General features: G+C 50.6%; 2 protein-coding genes across 14 annotated transcripts in view; both read right to left on the bottom strand.

Moving 5' to 3' along the window:
- The window catches only part of LOC104065903 (protocadherin gamma-C5), a 134,218-nt gene that overhangs the window by 5,485 nt on the left and 110,917 nt on the right, over positions 1–17,816 (bottom strand). For all 13 annotated transcript variants that reach the window (XM_054079260.1, XM_054079258.1, XM_054079265.1 and 10 more), the window contains exons 2-3: positions 17,640–17,698; positions 2,526–2,614 (exon numbers count right to left, since the gene is read on the bottom strand). In XM_054079260.1, coding sequence (XP_053935235.1) covers positions 2,526–2,614; positions 17,640–17,698 — 148 coding nt within the window. The remainder of the gene's footprint in view (positions 1–2,525; positions 2,615–17,639; positions 17,699–17,816) is intronic.
- The window catches only part of LOC128853576 (protocadherin gamma-B5-like), a 90,179-nt gene continuing 90,002 nt past the window's right edge, over positions 17,640–17,816 (bottom strand). The window contains exon 2 of the mRNA XM_054079275.1: positions 17,640–17,698. The gene's annotated coding sequence lies outside the window, so the exon portion shown is untranslated. The remainder of the gene's footprint in view (positions 17,699–17,816) is intronic.

The following is a 17,816-nucleotide window of genomic DNA, read 5'->3' as shown; positions in this document are numbered from 1 at the left end:
TGAAGGATAAATCCTAGCACAGGGTAAGGATGCAGGCAGGGCATCACCCGCCCCTTCTGGGGGAACTCCTGACTCATGGAACAGAGCAACATCACGGGAATTTCTGCCTCCTGGGTGGTCTCTGCTTGGTGCAGACTCAAGTATAGGCTTGACACAGGATTGTGCAAGTCAGCGTCACCCACTCTGAGCAGGAGCAGCTCATGGTCAGGGGAGCTGGTGAGTGAAGGAAGGAGCAAGTGAGCAAAGGGCACACAGTGCCGTCACCCACTTCACTGGGTCCCATCTGCTGACCCAGAGCTCTAAAAGAGCTCAGCTGGTGACAGTAAGGGATAAGGATCGTTTAAATAAATAGGAAACATTACCCAGGGATGGGCAGGACAAAGCTTTATGGGCAATTAGTATTGTCCCTAATTGACACTATTAGCTTAATGAGTGGCAGCAGAAAAGGGAAGAAGCAGAGAGCAGGGAAGACATGAAAACCTAGTGCTGATGGAAAAATCTTGTGCTGTGTTCCCACCTGACTCCGTGCATCCATCCATCCATCCATCCATCCATCCATCCATCCATCCCAGCAAGAGACCAGCATGGGTAACAAAAGGACTGAGACATCCTCTCCTTGGGGCCGCAGCAGGGAAAGCCCTTATCTAAGGGCTGGATCTGATTTAAATCCACACCCTGTGTGCACTGAAGCCGTGGGAGAGGTTAGCACCGTTCGAGACTTGCGGATTAGGGTAGCTTTGCTGCAATAGGGCCTGGGGCTATGCAGGAGTGGGTGGTTAACCTGGAAGGGACCCGCTCAGCTCTCAGGTCCTGGGGACTGCTAGAGTCGGAAAAACAACTTTAGTGGCAAGCAAGGAAACCAGATCCAGAGGCACCGGGTGATGATAACCACATGCGCCCCAGAGGCTGTTTTTCCATGGTCATTTTTCAGAGCAGAGACATGTTTTTGCATTGTTTCTCTCTCTTAAGTGTAAACAAGTCCCTTGCCCAAGACCTCCATCCCCGGCCACAGCAGCTGTGGCTCCAGGCTGCCTGGTGTCTGCAGAGCAGCGAAGTTCAGCTGCAGCAGCTTTCCAAGAAAGCACCACCAAAGCCATCCCCCCTTCCCCCAAATTCCTTCTCTCCCAATAGCTCAAAGGAAACATCCAAAGCATTTTGCACAGGGTTTTATGGCTGTGCTGTCACTTCTATTTTTAAATTGAGGGGGAAAAGGCTTGGAGGTATTTATAAATAAAGTCTGTATGAAAACCAGCCTCTTAATCCACAGCGCTGCACAGAGTGGTAATTGCGATTCTTTTATACAAAGCCATGGAGATGGCGGGGGCATGGGAACACCCACTGCTTCCAGACATAAACCAGAACAAACCAACCCAAAATGACCCCAACCCAAAGCCTAGTGAGTATGAACTCAAAGAGCCAGCAGCAGCCAGTGGGGCAAACCTTGGCGAGCCCACAGCCCAGCAGAGGGACCTGGTGTGAGCAGGGAGCATGTGCCAGCATCTCTGGACGTGAGATCTGCTGGGGATACTGAGTCAGGCATTTACTGTATTCTTGGCACAGCCATGGAGATCATGGGTGCATGGGGACACTTCTCCCTGCCCACCACTTCCAGCCATAAACCAGAACAAACCAACCTCAACTGACACCAGACCCTAGTGAGTACAACCTCAAAGAGACAGTGAAGCAAACCTTGGTGAAGGGCCCCAGTGTGAGCAAGGAGCATGCGCTGGCATCTCTGGATACAACATTTGTTGGTCATTTAGTCTGAGTCACGCATTTAGTGAATTCCCAGCTCAGCCACAAGCAAATTTTCCAGGCTCCTACCTTACAGCAAGTTGCAACACAACAAACATTTCATTGGCTGTGACTTTCTGGAATCAAGGAACTGATGACACATCTCACGACTGGCTCTTGAATCTAGCACAACCCTATCATGAGCCAGATAACATTGTGTCCGGTACACAGATAATACAGTTTAGGTGGAAAAGGTACCCCTGTCTACAGCACACATGATGCTGATGGCTATCTGGTATCTCCTCCACCTGAACCCTTCCTCTGCAGGGTAACATGGACAGCACTACTTTTCTGCCATCAACTGTTGAAGAATCATAGAATCATGGAATGATTTGGGTTGGAAGGGACCTTAAAGACCATCCAAGTTCCAACCCCTCTGCCATGGGCAGGGACACCTCCCACTGGATCAGGTTGCTACAAGCCCCATCCAGCTTGGCCCTGAACACCTCCAGGGATGGGGCAGCCACCACTTCTCTGGTAACCTGGTCCAGGGCCTCCCCACCCTCACAGGAAATATTTCTTCCTAAGATTCCCCCTCTTTCAGCTGAAAACCCTCATCATATCTCTGCACCCCCTGATCAAGAGCCCCTGCCCAGCTTTCCTGTAGGGTCTCTATAAAAAACACTTTTGAAGCCACCCCAGTCCTGACATCATCTTATCTAACCACATGCATTTGGGATGGCCACACGAGAGCAAGCGCCACGGTTTTCCCACACATAATGGAGACCAACCGTTTGCTGAAGCCAGGATCATGGCTTGGAGCATCTCCGTATCAAACTGGTTGTTTGGCCAGGCTCCACCTTCCTCTCCATTCTGGGAGCTATGGGAAAAGGAAAAAAAATCAACAAGTTACTACATAGGCTTTAAATTCTTCTATTAAATAACACTCAAGTCAGTGTTAATAATACTTTAATATTTATATACATAATATTTTTATATATTTATATATATTTAATAATACTTTAATACTTAATAATACTTTAATAACACTTTCAGTGGTCTCCATCCCTCTCCAGGCTCTTCAAGAACAACCACCAAAAGCACTGGGAGGCTCAGTGGTGCTTCCAGCCACCCCTACCTAACTCCTGCTGATGTCAGAGACAGCCAGCACCTCAAAATACCTATAGGTGCCTTCCCACCAATATAATACCACCAAAAAAATGCTGGTCCTAAAGAACCAGAGCTGCATGCTGCCTTGTACTACCTCTGTTCCTTCTGCAGGCCGTATGATTGGATGCCCCTTTTAAGCTACAACTCTGGTCTGCAGCTTCATTTGTGAGACCAAGACTGAGAAACCCCCACAGTCCGATGGGATTTGAGATGGAGGCAGCCACGCAGCACCATGAAACCTGCTCTGAAGGGACTCAAAGAGCACCCACCAGCTCTGCAGAGCCTGCAGCAAACATTCCTGGGAAGGCTGTAGCAACAGGGAAAGGAGAAAAGGGATGCCCACTATGGTTCCTCAGAACTGGCTGGTGCAGAGGCTGAGCATCATTCCCAGGCTGAGCCTGGGAAACCTCTGGGAATGCTACCAGGTTCTGATCAAGGAGGGTTTGTGACCGAGGTTACAATCGGCACTCTGTGTGCAGTCTAACAAGCCCTGCATTCACGTCTGCCAGGTGCCAGCTGTGCTTGGCCACCACTCACTGGGGCTGGCACTTCCCCTCTGGAAAGGTCTTGGCTGTGCTCCCACAGCCCCCACAAAACCCCACTGCTTCCAACAGAGATCTAAAATTTCATCAGCTTCCTGCTCTGACCCTGAGTTACCACATCGCTCTCCTGCCAGTCTCTTTCCTCTGAGCACTCCGACTGCTTGCAGCACCTGCTCCCCACTGGGATGCCAGGCTCTGTCCCTCAGTTGGACACTGGTTTGCCTGAGCCAAGGGCTGCCCTGCACTTGCAGCTGGGAGATCTCCAGAAGTGAGATGGAGAGGTTTGAAAGCCTTTCCTCTTGGAAAAGCCTTGCGGGCCCGCTTCCCAGGAAGGATTCAAATCACCAGGCTGCAAGGTTCCTCCACCACCTTGGCCCCAGCCCTTGTGCCCAGGACCTGCCAGACTCCAAAGCCCCTCTCAGACCCCAAAGACCTGCTCAAGCAGCTGAGATCTCCCCCGAACTCTGAGGTCTCCTGCCGGCAGCTCCGCACTTGAGCACTCAGCACCTCACAAACTGCAAATGCGAGCGCAGGCTCTGCCAGTGCTAACTCAGCACCGCATGCTGGGTGGCAGATGGGCTCTTCACCACCATGCTGTGCCCTCAATGGTTGTGTCCACTGCAGCCCCCTCACACAGGACAGGCTCAATATGGCCATTTAGGAAATGGGATGGACCAAAGGGTACATCCTTGAAGGCTGCATCTGCCACAGTGACCCTGTAGGGTGGGCAGCTCCCATGTCTAGGTCACTGCCCCAGCTCCACCAAAGTTTTTCAAGGAGGGAAGCCCTGAATGTACAAGAGCTCTCTCCATCCTCCCTATGCAAATGTCCTGCACACAGGAATTAAAACTGCAGATGCACAGGGTGGATAAGACTGCCCACGAGCTCTGAGCAGGCCCCACATAGCCCTGCTTGAGAAGTGTATTTGGGCAAACTCCCTTTGAAGCAGAAGATCTGAGTGAAAGGATGCGTGTTTGGACACTCCCAGGGAATCCGCAGAAAATCTGGTCTGAAGCAACTTCTCCAAAGACACACAGGACCCGTGCCAGGACCACACGACCATTCATCCACCTGATCCATCCCCAGCCAGGCACCAGGGCACTGCTCTCACACCGGTTTGTCTGTGGAGGATGCAAACAATCTCTAACATAGCAGAAGCTGCCCTGGTGCGACACTGCAAACAGCACCACTTCTGAGATATCTGCTGCCACTCAGGGCTTCCCCAAAACTATTTATATCCATCCTCCACGATGTGAGCGGTGGCACAGTTTCAAGAAGGCCAGAAGCAAGGCTTGCTCACCTCACAAATTTATTTCAGTGCTTGCATGATGGTTGTGCTGAGACTCCTCAGACGTGAGTAGAATCATAGAATCACAGAATCATGGCGTGCTTTGGGTTGAAAGGGACCTTTACAGTCATCCAGTCTAACCTCCCTGCAGAAGCAGGGACATCTTTAACCAGATCAGGTTGCTCAGAGCCCCATCCAACCTGACCTTGAATGTTTCCAGGATGAGGTCTTTGCTGCCTCCCTGGGGAACCTGTGCCAGTGCCTCATCACCCTCATTGTAAAACATTTCTTCTTATAGCCAGTCTAAATCTCCCCTCCCTTAGTTTAAAACCACCCGTCCCACTGCTCTGCACTGGGTGTTGTGCCAGATGCCAATCCAGGCACCAAGGACAAGGTGGGGACAGCCCTGGGGCCACAGTGACCCATTAATGTCACAAGCATGGCTGGGAATAGAGCCCCAGGCTAGATCCAATAAAGGACTTAGGGACCTAAACCCCATTGCAAATCACAACCCATTGAGCCACCAGTTAACCCCAGCAGCTCCTGCCCCAGCGGCTGCCCCTGCAGCTGGCAGCTGAGCTTCCCAGGCTTTTCAGAGCCGCAGAAAAGCTGCTCAGAAATACTCGGTGCCTCCTAGTCATTGCTCCCGGCTCTGGGGGCTGATGGAATCTGGGACTGGAGAAAGGGAAAGCACAGGGAAGTGCCATATCCTTTTTTTTATTATTATTTTAAATTGCAATATTCAGTAGTTTGAATTCTGGTTTGAAATCAGAGGCCCAGGTTCAACTCCCTCTTTGATGCAGCAATGTCAGCAGGACATTTTCCACCTCCTGAAAGACTCTTTCCTTCCCTCCCACTCCTTCAGGCAACAGGCTACACTGGACAAAAGCTCCTCCTGCCCGTGCCAAAGCTTTGCCTCCATGTCCTAAGACAGCAGGAACAAATGGAAGGCATGGTTCTGTGCCTCTGTGACCCAGGACAGTGGGCACGAATGGAAGCAACGGTTCCATGCCTTCATGCCCAGGACAGCGGGAATGCATCGAAGGAGAGGCTCTTCCCGCAGTCAGGGGATTCACCCAGGACCCCCAACCTCACTGAGCAACCTGAACAAGTGGTCCTCTGTCTCCACCCCAATAACCCTTGTCCCCACAGCTGCATACAGGCACAGACAGGAGAGCCAGCCATGACTTGCCCAGACCTGGAAATGGGGGGGAAGAAGGGCTGTGGTTGATCCCTGAAGTCTGGGATTGGGTTGAGCAGCACAGTCCAACCCTCCAGTGCACGGCGCAGGAGGAGCAGCCGTACCAAGGAACGTGTGGATCTTGTTCAGATTGTTTTGACCTCGTGTTTTAGAGGTGTGTGACCCCAGGGAAGGGTGACCCTGCAACACCAGTGAGCAGAGAGAGGTTCACCCTTGGAGGATGGGGAGATAGGAAGTGTTTCAGACTCCTTTTCTGTTCCCCTGGCCTTAGGGAGGGAATGAACATCTGTGAACTCAGGTTGTGTTCACTGGCCCCTGCATTATAGCTATACCCCAGTGTCAGGGAGGCAGACAAAGCCCTACACCCTCTTCATGCTGTGTGGGAACATAGTCACATACTGATTCAGAAGGAGAGGGACACAAGGCACCCTGCCTAACAAAGATGGAAAGGTCTTCGGTCCTATACCCAAAAGAAAGCCAAGCTTTCAGCTGGATCCAACTTTATATCAGATGCCCAAGGCTCTGGGCAGCCACATTCTCAGTATGAGATTTCTCCACCTCTCTAGTCCTGTCTAACCACCCTTGTGTGAAAAAGATTTCCTAACATCTGCTCCAAATTTGCCTTGTTGCAACATGTGCCAATTGAACCTTGCCCTTTCCCTGTGCACCTCTGAAGAAAGCAGTGAGACCCTTCTACCTCTCATGTTTGCAAGCTGAAGAAGCTCTCTCAGTGCCTCCCCCCTGCCACAGGCCCCAGACCTCTGATCGTTTTGGTGGCTCCCATATGGATTTGTTGCAGTGGAGAGCCCAGAAACTGGGCACAGTGCTCCAGGTCTGGTCCCATAACAGGGATAGGATGAGGGGAAATGGTTTTACACTGAAAGAGGGGAGATTGAGATGAGATCTTAGGAAGAAATGTTTTCCTGTGAGGGCAGGGAGGCCCTGGCCCAGGGTGCCCAGAGCAGTGGTGGCTGCTCCATCCCTGGAGGTCTTCAAGGCCAGGTTAGATGGGGCTTGGAGCAACCTGATCCAGCAGGAGGTGTCCCTGCCCATGGCAGGAGTCGGAACTGGATGGACTTTCAGTTCCCTTCCAATCAAAACCACTCTATGATTCTATGACTGCCAAATTCTAAGTGCCAAATTGAGGGCAACCATCTCTTCTCTTGACGTGCTGACTACAATTTCACCAGTGAAACCCAGTACACAGTGGGTCTCCATCATAGCAAGGGTGAACTGGTGATTCATGTTCAAACTGATGCCCCCAGGTCCTTTTCAGCAAACGTATTGCTTTCAGTGCCCCCAAATTTTGCAAAAACAACCCCAAAGCTGTGTGCCTGCTCCCCATGATGACACGCAGAAAACCTATTTTAGAAAAGCCTTACAGTTGCAAAATAATGGGATTGAGCTCACTTCTCTAAGCAGGAAATTCGAGTGTCTCAATTACTGGCAGTGTAATCATCCAGAATTCAGAGGCACAGCAAAAAAACAACAAGTGCTGTAATCTAAAAACGCCCAAAAATAACTTCTAGCTTTGGAAAAAGGCACACAGCTGACGACCAGATCTGGCTGCCTTCCCGGCTATAGGATGGAGTTGTGAATCAGAGCTGTGAGTCACTGTTTCACCAGAGAGCAGCCTGCCCTGCCCTGCTCCCCGTGCCGGGGTGGGCAGCCCTGGGAGCCCCCACCCCACCTTGCCGCACCACTCTCCCTGTGCTGCTGCTGCTGCTGCGGGGAGGCTGCCAGAACCAGGGGGCTGGTTCCTATGGAAATGACTCCAAGGACTCGCTGTTTTTAACAGAAATGCCACTGACTCAATCGTGTTTTTTTTCTACAGACTCATCCCTTATAGGCTAGATTATTTTTTTTCTCCCTGTTCAATTCCGCTCCACACTTCAAAGCTCAGCAAAGAGCTGGCTTTCATCTTCAGGAACCTTTCCTGGACTGGAGGGAAGGAGGTAAACCTGTGTTTCAGACAAACCCAATGCAGCTGAGGGAGTTGGGGTTGTTTAGCCTGGAGAAAAGGAGACTAAGGGGAGACCTCATCACTCTGTACAACTGCCTGAAAGGAGGCTACAGAGAGGTGAAGGTTCTCTTCTCCCTGGTAGCCAGTGACAGAACAAGGGGAAATGGCCTCAAGATGCACCAGGGGAGGTTTAGGTTGGATACTAGGAGGAATTTCTTCACGGAAAGGCTTGTCAAGCATTGGGAGAGGCTGCCCAGGGAGGTGGTTGAATCACCATCCCTAGAGGGGTTTAAAAGATAAGTAGATGTCGTACTTGGGGACACGATCTGGTGGCAGATTTAGAAGGGCTGTATTGATGGTTGGACTTGATGATCTTAAAGGTCTTTTCCAACCAAAACCATTCTGTGATTCTACAATTCTACGCAGCATCTTAAAGGGCTCAGGGCACAATGGACACAGAGTATGAGACAGGGGCTGTGCCAGCAGAGGTAGGTACAGCTGGTCCACGACCAGAAAACACCATCATTAAAATGGCTACAGAGAAATCAGGGAACATCGAAAGGAAAGGATTGCTCTACAGCTTTGACGCAGCCCCACTATGTGCTGCACCTGAGTCTGCTCCATCCCTAAGGGCATCTTCCTGAGCAGCGCAGGGTGGACCTGAATGCTTTCCTCACTGGCTGTTTGGTGGCACCCCAGGCCACCACAACCCTTTTTTACTTTCCTCTCCAGCACAGAATTATTCATTTCCTTACAGGGTTGCTATGGAGTTCGTCACTATGGCAGCCAAGGGCCTTGCAAACATTTATTTGCACAACTGGCTGCTGGATTCCTGAAAAATTGCTTTCCTCACTCTGTAGCTGGAAACAGGAACCCTAGCAGTGCCACAACACACTGAAGAAGTTTATTCATACCAGAGTGGTGCTGTCAGAGCCCCAGGGGCTGGAGAGGACAGCCTAGCACCCCACAGGATGAGACCCCAGGGCTGCAGGTAGCACTTGGCCTGGGGATTTCCCTGGGATACCCTCAGCATCCTGCCTCCTCTCTCATTTGGGGCTTTTTGGCTTCTACAGCAGCAGCCTCACTCCTGCCCCACAGCCCCAGCTGCTTCCAGATTTCCCTGCTCCAGAGAAGAGGACATGGCTGGGCTTTGTTTCTCCTCCCAGACTCTTTCCTTTCCAATTCCATTTGCTCCGCAGCTCTGGCTGCTTTTCCCTCCCTCCCTCTCTTCCTCCCTCTCATCACCTCCCCCAGCAGCTTTTCTGGGGCAGCACTCTGCCCTCCCCTCACCACCCAGGACCACGGGATATTTTGAAGCCCATTCCTCCAGCTACATTCCCCGGTCACCTCCTGGTCCCCTCAGCCTGCCCTCCCTGCCCAAACCTCCCTGCACTGCTGTTTCCACTCTCTCAGCTTCATCCAGGTCCTCCCCACCTCCCTTTGCTGCCTCCCACGCACAGCTCCAGCCGGAGTCAGCAGCAGAAGTAAAATCTTAGCCTGTGCATTTCCAAGCTGGCAAAGTGACAAGCAAGAGGGAGCGGATCCGTCCTTGCTGGTACTGAGCCTCTGCTGTGCTCAAGGTGGGCTGAGGACACAGCCCCATGGCTGGGGATGCAGCCTGGGGTAAGCATCCCTCTGTCCTACTTCCCACGCCAGCATCCCACGGCCCACCACCCTCCCCCAGCCTCCAAAAAAATGGAGCCAGCTCCAAAATTGCCACGATTTCCTGCCTTCTCCCTTCCTTAACAGAGGATGCTGCCACCAGCCCTTCCCCCACACTCCTCCATCTCTGTGCATTCCCTGACAATTCTGTAATGCACTTACAGGGGCTGAAGGGGGCCTGGATGAGACCCAGCTTGAAGATCATGACTTTTGCAGAGATGGGATTGAAAATGTTAGTGGGGAAAATTTGCAGCCTCCCAGAGCATCAGTCAGTCATTACATCCAACCAGTGGAGCTGCTGGGATGCTGCTGTGCCAGGCAAAGGCAAAACAAAGGCCAAAAAGTCTCTAAAAGGAGGAGCAGGGGCAGTGTCCCCCTTCCTGGGGATGCCTCTAGCCCTCCTAAAGGATATGAAGCTGACACCAGTAATGATTTCACCCTGCCCATCCTGCCACCACCGTGCTCCAAAGGATATTTTGAGACATTCTTTGGAAAGGTTCTTGTGCCGATTTGTCGGATCCCTGCACCTCTGCCGCCTGGTGTGGCATGTGCTCAGCTGCGCAGGAAGCAGGTGGACAGGGAAAAATTAAACTAATACACATAGCACCTGCTAAAATACCTAAAATAGGATTTCTATACATAAAGCTGTGATGACGTAACTCCTGATATTCTGGAGGCTTTCAGAATGAGAAATGTGTCCCATCACTAGGATATCTCCCTTTCTCCATAAAAGACTCTCTAGCTTTTGTTCCACCTGATTGGTTCCAGATGGCTCAGACTTCCAGGGCTGTGACAAATATGGATTATTGGCCCAGGACAGAATTATAGAATGGGTTGTGTTGGAAGGGACCTTAAAGATCACCCATTTCCAACCTACTTCCATGGGCAGGGACACCTCCCACTGGATCAAGGTGCTCAAAGCCCCATCCAACCTGGCCTCGAACAGCTCCATGGACTGATCAGCTCAGCTCCACAGGAAGAGGGGAAAGGAGAGCAGTTACCCAGGAACAACTCCTGCTCCCATTGTCTAAACAGCTCCTGCCTGTCCTTGCACCCCAAGTGCGCTCAAAGATTGCCCTATGGGGCTGCTGCCCACACTCAGAGCAAAGCCAGGCTCTGAGCAGGCTTGTAATGCTGTAAATTCTTTAAACAAGCCTTAAAGATAGTTTTTATTTCAATTTTTGATAGGAAACCACAGTCACAGAATCAGAGAATTGCTTGAGTCAGAAAAGACATTTAAGATCATCAAGTCCAACCGTAAACCTAACACTGTGAAGTCCACCACTAAACCATGTCCCTAAGGGCCACATCTACACAAGTTTTAAACACTTGTGCTGCTGGTTCAGAGGTGGGCACAGCCTGGGATGCTGTGTGGGATAACAGTGATGCTGGAGAGGGGCTCAGAGAAAGCAGTAGACAAGATGCAGTGGGGAGTGGAGGAGTGGAGGGACATCCTTGATGCGTGAGGCACAGGAAGGCAGCAAGAGCACATATTGTGGTAGGAAACACCAGAGACAGCCTGGAGGAGTGAGCCCACAAGAACCTCATGAGGGCCAAGTGCAAGATCCTGCACATGGGTCATGGCAATGCCCAGTTTTAATACATACTGGGAGATGACTGGATGACGAGCAGCCCTGCAGAGAAGGACTTGGGGTATATGGAACATGAGCCAGCAATGTGCACTTGCAGCCCAGAAAGCCAACTGTATTCTGGGCTGTGTCACATTCAGCATGGCCAGCAGGAGGTGATTCTCTCTCTTCTACTCTACTCTCATAAATCCCCCCCGGAGGCCTGTGTCCAGCTGTGGAGTCCCCAGCACCTGACAGACATGGACTGGGGAAACAGAAATGGACTGAGGGCTAGGACAGCTCTGCTAGGGAGAGAGACTGAGACAGTAGGGGTTCTTCAGCCTGGAGAAGAGAAGGCTCTGGGAGTCCTTACTGAGGCATTTCAATACTTAAAGGGGGCTTATAAGAGAGGTGGAAAAAGACTTTCTACTGGTGCCTGTTGTGATAAAACAAGGACCAATGGTTTTAAACTGAAAGAGGGGAGAGTGAGGTGAGATCTCAGGAAGAAATGTTTTCCTGTGAGAGTGGGGAGGCCCTGGCCCAGGTTGCCCACAGAAGTCAAGGCTGCCCCATCCCTGGAGATGTTGAAGGCCAGTCTGGATAGGGCTTGGAGCAACCTGATCCAGTGGGAGGTGTCCCTGCCCATGGCAGGGGTTGGAACTGGATGGGCTTTAAGGTCCTTTCCAATCCAAACCATTCCATGAATCTGTGATTCCATGAAAAGATGCCAGAAGAGACATAGTCAGGAATGAGAGACGGAAAGGTCACAGGCACAGGGACCTACCTCTGTGAACCAGCAGCAGCACTGGAGAGGAAGGAGAGGACGGCTGCAGGCAGCCCATTCTCACATGCTTTTGATGAAAGAGTGAACAGCAGATAAATCTGTCAGCGTTTATCCCTACACCCCCACTTTATAGTACTTGCTACTCTGTCCTCTATAACATTACACAAAGTTGCAACATAAATTCCTAGGGAGTTCCAATGCTCCAGACACCCCCGTGGCTGCTGGGTTAGGAGTATTTTTGGAAGGGAAGGATGTGGTAAAGCCTGCATCTATGGCCAGTTGTCTTTCTGCTGTGTATCCACCCCTGCACTGGGTAAACCCATGAACGTCTCCCTCTGTCTCCATCCTCTGGCCCCAGCTGCCGCTGACCTGGGACATCCCACCCCGACACCAGGTTGGATGGGGCTTTGAGCAATCTGGTCCAGTGGGAGGTGTCCGGGCCTATGGGAAGGGGTTTGGAACTGGATGAGTTTGAGGTCCCTTCCAACCCAAATCATTCTATATTCTATAACACACACACACGCACACACAGAGGGTCATTTTGAACATGTCCTGGTACACCAGGGTGTTCCTGTCATGCAGGACCTCCTGATCACCCCAAACACACATCAGAGGTCCCCAAGCTGCAGCCACTCTTTGGCAATACCTGCACGCTCTGAGCCTCAGGAAAGCTCCTGACAGCTTTAAGGACTGTTCTTGGGATGCCTTTTTCCCCCTCCCTGTCCCCCACCACACACAGGCAGGGTGCTGTTAGTCCTGCAAATGCAATTCTTGGAGCACTTGTGTGGAAACAAAACAAAGAATGACCAAAAAAAATATTTCCTCCAAGCCTTTCCTGCCCTAAGAGAGTATCGTCCTGGCACTGCTGCAGCATCTCCACTTCAGCCCCAAACCCTTTCTGCTGTGCTCTCCCTCCTCTGTCTGCACGGGACAGGGGACGACAGCCAGGTCAGACAGGGCAGCCGTGATGCTGTTCAGTGGACAAGTGAGGCAGATATGCGTATGGACTGTGTTCAGATTGTGAGGGGGAGTCTGGCTGGCAAGAGTGTTGGAAGCATTAACATAGGGAGATTTAGGATTGGAGAAAATAAACAGAGCGAGCGTGTGAAATGGCACTCTATGTCTTCATAGAATCATGGTATGGTTTGAGTAGAAAGGACCTTAAAAATCATCTTCTCTGCATGCTTTTCTTCTCTCTCCCCTGGAGTGAGCAGAGATTCCCACACTGCTCCCCACCCCCTTGTGAGGCCCCCACCACGGTCTCTGGGGTGCCTCCTGCCTGGGATCTCCTTCCAGCCTGCCCACACAGCCCAAGGCTGTCCTCAGTCCTCCCAGGAGCTGCCCAGGGCACACCAGCTCTTCCCAGCTTGGGATGCCTCACCCTCCCACACCTACCTCTGACCAACACAGAGCACTTCTCCAGGAAAGAAATCCTGATTTGATTCTGGTGTTTTCCTGAATAAACCATCACAGAGATCAAAACAAAGAGCTACCCAGGTCAGGCAAGCACAAGGCACAAGCCTGGTCTCTGTTCCTTTGGCAACCAGTGAAAAAGCAACAAGATAGGTCCGTCATACCAGTCCCTGCACTCTCCCCCCAGGGAAACCCCATGCTGCCAATCCCACAGTGATGCAACATTCTGGACTGTATGTCTACTTAACTTCAGACAATTCATCGTTATAATCTCCACTACAGCCATTGATCTGATTTGTCTGGAAACAGCATCTGCTGCTCATATCATTCGTTATTCATTTACATTTGCCCAGAGACAGAACGGGGTTGTTTGTGTTTTTTTCACAGAAACCAAAATACAAACATCACTGTATGAATTAATCCATCCTCCTCTTTCTCTCAAACAGGATTAATTGATAATAGCTCTGCTCAGGTCTGACTCCCTACCACATTTGCAGAAGGGATTGTCTGAGCTCTTGCTTCCTGAGCATGTGCACCAGAGCTCTCCTGGCTTTCAGAACAAAGAGCAAATTCCCTTTGTTGTCCCATAACAGCGCTCAGAATGCACTGAGATACGAGATCAAGATAAGAGATCGAGACACGGTCCCTGCCTTATTGAGCTTCCCTGAGCTTTGCCTGCTTCCAGGTGTCTGGACATGTGGGATTTGTTTTAGCGTGGGCTATGCTGAGAAAAGATAGGATTTTCCCTTCTCCCATGAAAGGAGAAAACACAACATGCATTTAAGCCTGCTTTCTGGCTTAGGTCAGTGCTGGACTCCCTCTGGGATCCATTCAAACCATCTTGTCTTTATTGCTATTTAATTTGGGTCAGACAAATGCAGTTAAGGGCACATCCCCTTTTGTCCTTCTCAGCTAAGAGGTGGTCCGCGGTCCCCGAGCATCAAGCAGAGCCCCACAGCTCACAGAGCTCACAGTGCTAGAGAGGCTCACCTGCCAGCGGGGCACCCAGTGGTTCACAAGCTGACACAGAGAGAGCAACAGCGGGCAGAGCTCAGGCAGCTGCCCTCGCACCCTCTTTAATACCTACACTACCAACCAGTGCCTGGGGAATTCAGACCAAAATGCTGGGAAGAGCACAGGAAGATAACAATAAGGAGCAGGTCGCTCTCCAGGATTTGCCTGTTTGATCACCAGAGATGTCAGAGCTGGGCACTGAACATATGGTAGCACTTTCCATTTCCATGCTTTAGAATTATAACACAGGTTTAGAACAAAAGCATCTCCCTTGATTTAACTGAAACCATGATAAAGGAAACAGAAAAAAAAAAAAAATCAGCAAGAGCTGTTTCATTGCAAATGTGTATTCTGCACTCAGGAAGTGGGGAAAAACAGTGGAAATTAAAATCAACAGAGTGATTTCAGTCCCAGCCTGTGCTTGGGCAAAGCCCCTCTCCAAACCCACAGGCCAGCCCATGCTATGGAAATCCTTGCCCAACAGGCACTGGCATGAGCTGCTAGTGGCTGTTTCAGGGACTACCTTGGGCACTGAGGTCATAGATCATTAGGATAACATCACGACTCATGCACCAGAACCAGCTTGTCCTGTTATTTCCGCTCCCCATGAACAGAGTCTGTGGCTGCATTGCCTTCTGCCCCTCTCTCTTTCCACCCCATATGCTGCCGCACCCACTTAGGCACTGGGAGCCTGTAAAGAGCTTCAGGCTGGGGCTGGGCTGATGGTCACTGTCCCACAATCTGAGAAAAGGTCCCTGTCACTGAGTTAAGGATGTCTGGATGCACCAGCCCTGTGACTTGAAGAGTTCTGGTGCGATACTGGGAAGTGGGAGCTACAGAGCTTGCTCTGATGCAACTCAATTACTCGTTTCTTAAAACAAAGCTATTACGGAAGCTCTGGCGCGCTTCTGTATTAAGAGGGCTTTGTTAATCATCATTTGAACTAGAGCGTAAATGGTTAGAAAGATTCTTCTTGATTAAAATGTTTTCAGTGATGGGGGATTCAATGGACCTGTGAGAAAACTGTTACAGGAATAGCCTTGTGCTAAAGTCTGTGGCGGGTTTCTAGCAGGACTGCTTTATTTACCTCACCTCAAACCCTCACTCCATTCTGGCTTTGTCAGCTAGAAAAGCCTAGTAACGAAGTTTAGTCGCTGCAACAAGTTGGCTATAGCAGTCTCTTAATTTTCTGTTAAGCTAAATTACTGAGCCAGGCCCAGAGAAGGACTCAGAACCAGCTGCTGCAGATGTTTGACTGCAAACTTCAACACCAAAATCCAGGACTCAACACTCCCTGTGGCACCATTTAAACCTCCACAGAAGCTGCACAAGTGGTCACCAGGAATGACAGAACATAGCAGCATGAGCGCCTCTCTTTTCTGCAGAGATACAGTTCCTGACCTGTCCAGCCAAGGAAGCACAGCATCCCAATTCACTCCTGATTGCTCCAAGGGTCTAATCCTTACATATACCCCAAAAGATATCATCTTTTTACTTATAGATAATCCAGGAGCCAGTCTCTTCACACACCATAACCTCTGTTTGGGGTATTCACAGAGGCTGGCAGACTCCCAGTTTGAGTCATTTCTTACCCTGATGGCACTCAAGGAAGTTCACCCTCTGAAGAGGATCCCTGCCCCTGCCTGAACCAGGAATAGAGATGGGAGAGGTGAAGGGCACCTATTCCACGTTTTCTCATCAACGCTTTCTCACTGTGGGCCAAGAAAAGCAAACTTTGCTGGGCCAGAGGCAAGAGAGCACACAGTGCGGGGGACTCTCTTGGGAGGCATGTCTCTGCTCTCTGCCAGGGCTGCTTGTCTTTTTGACATCACATGCAAACTAGCAAAAACTGTTTTTAACAGCAAGACCAGACCTTAGGATACATCATTCCTGACCCATGAGACCTTGTTTCTTTTTCCTTAGTGTCCCTCTGCCCAGCTGCCCAGCACCAGTAGGAAGTGTGCAGAGGGCTCCTCACCTGGATAAACCAACAAACCACCCCGTGCTGGTGATAGGCTTTCCCAAGGATTGCAAGAAAGATTACAAATTCCCCAACAAATGGAGCTGGATTCAGGGGTCCCCACTCTGATCCAGCCAGACTAGCCCGCAGGAGAAAGCACATGTAGTGGCATTTCACGATGGACCTGCTCCTGCTGAGTTAGATGTGGCTGGGGCATATTTCTCTAGAGGGGCTTTGGGGCACCTGGGGCTCATCCACTCAACTTCTGGCTGCCATGGGGACTTACACAGTGATTTGGCAGTAGGAGCTCAAGCCAGAGCAGGCAACACACAGAGCTCAAGGCTTCGTGGTAAAGTGACCCTCACACAGTCCTTTCCAGTGGCCTCCACGCAGGGGAAGAATCAAGATTTTTAATTCAGAATCTACTTAAAACATAGACTCATGGAATCATTTAGGTCAGAAAAGACCTTTAAGTTCATCCAGTCCAACCATCAGGTCAACACTACTGTACCTACTAAACCACATCCCCAGATGTCACATCTACATGCTTTTTAAACAACTCAAGGAGACTCCACCACTGCCCTGGGCAGCCTCTGCCAGTGTTTCACCACTCTGTCAGTAAAGAAATTTTCCCTAATATCCAATCTGAACCTCCTCTGGTGCAACTTGAGTTAATTTCCTCTTGTTCTATCACTTGTTACTTAGGAGAAGAGACCAGCACCCACCTTGCTCCAACGTCCTTTCCCGGAGCTGCAGAGAGTGATGAGGTCTCTCCTGAGCCTTCTATTCTCCAGGCTAAACCCCCAGATCCCTCAGGCACCCCCCATAACCCCTGGGCTCCAGACCTTTCCCCAGCTCTGTTGCCCTTCTCAAAACACGCTCCAACCCCTCAACATCCTTCCTGTACTGATGGGCCCAAAACTGAACCCAGGATTCGAGGTGTGACCTCACCAGTGCCAAGCACAGGGGGACAACCCCTTCCATACTCCTGCTGACCACAGCATAATGCTCAAAATCTGCTTTAGAGAAGAACCATTTCTGTGAAGGATATTTTTAATCATCTCACAATTCTACCTGGAGTTCCCTCTGGTTCCTGACCATCCTCCTTGAGATGCAGACACCAAAACCAGACACAATCTTGCCAATACCAGCAGTCACACCACCACACAGAGCTGACACAGCAGCAACCCTATTTCTGGCTCTTGGGCTGAACAATTCTCCCAATGACAGGGAACACCCGACCTCAGAGCTGCCAGTCGAGGACTTCCCAGCACTGAAAGGAGCATGCAAAGGGAATAAAATTTCACACCAAAGACATATATCGAGAAAGAGGTACTTACCCACTAGTTCCAGGTCTCTGGGTCTGAGAGAAGCGCCAGTCTGTATTAGGCTGAGCTTGCTGCAGAGAAAATAGAAGAGTTTTAATACCTCCATTCTTGTCTTTGAAAATGAAAGGGAACTGATCCTGGATTATTTCAGCCTGGAATAGCAGCATGTTCTTTCCAAGGAAAGCAAAT

Source organism: Cuculus canorus, chromosome 14 (genome assembly GCF_017976375.1).
Source record: "Cuculus canorus isolate bCucCan1 chromosome 14, bCucCan1.pri, whole genome shotgun sequence".
NCBI classification, from domain to species: Eukaryota; Metazoa; Chordata; class Aves; order Cuculiformes; family Cuculidae; genus Cuculus; species Cuculus canorus.
Note: the sequence above shows the minus strand (reverse complement) of the source record. Positions and strands in the feature narration are given on the sequence as shown.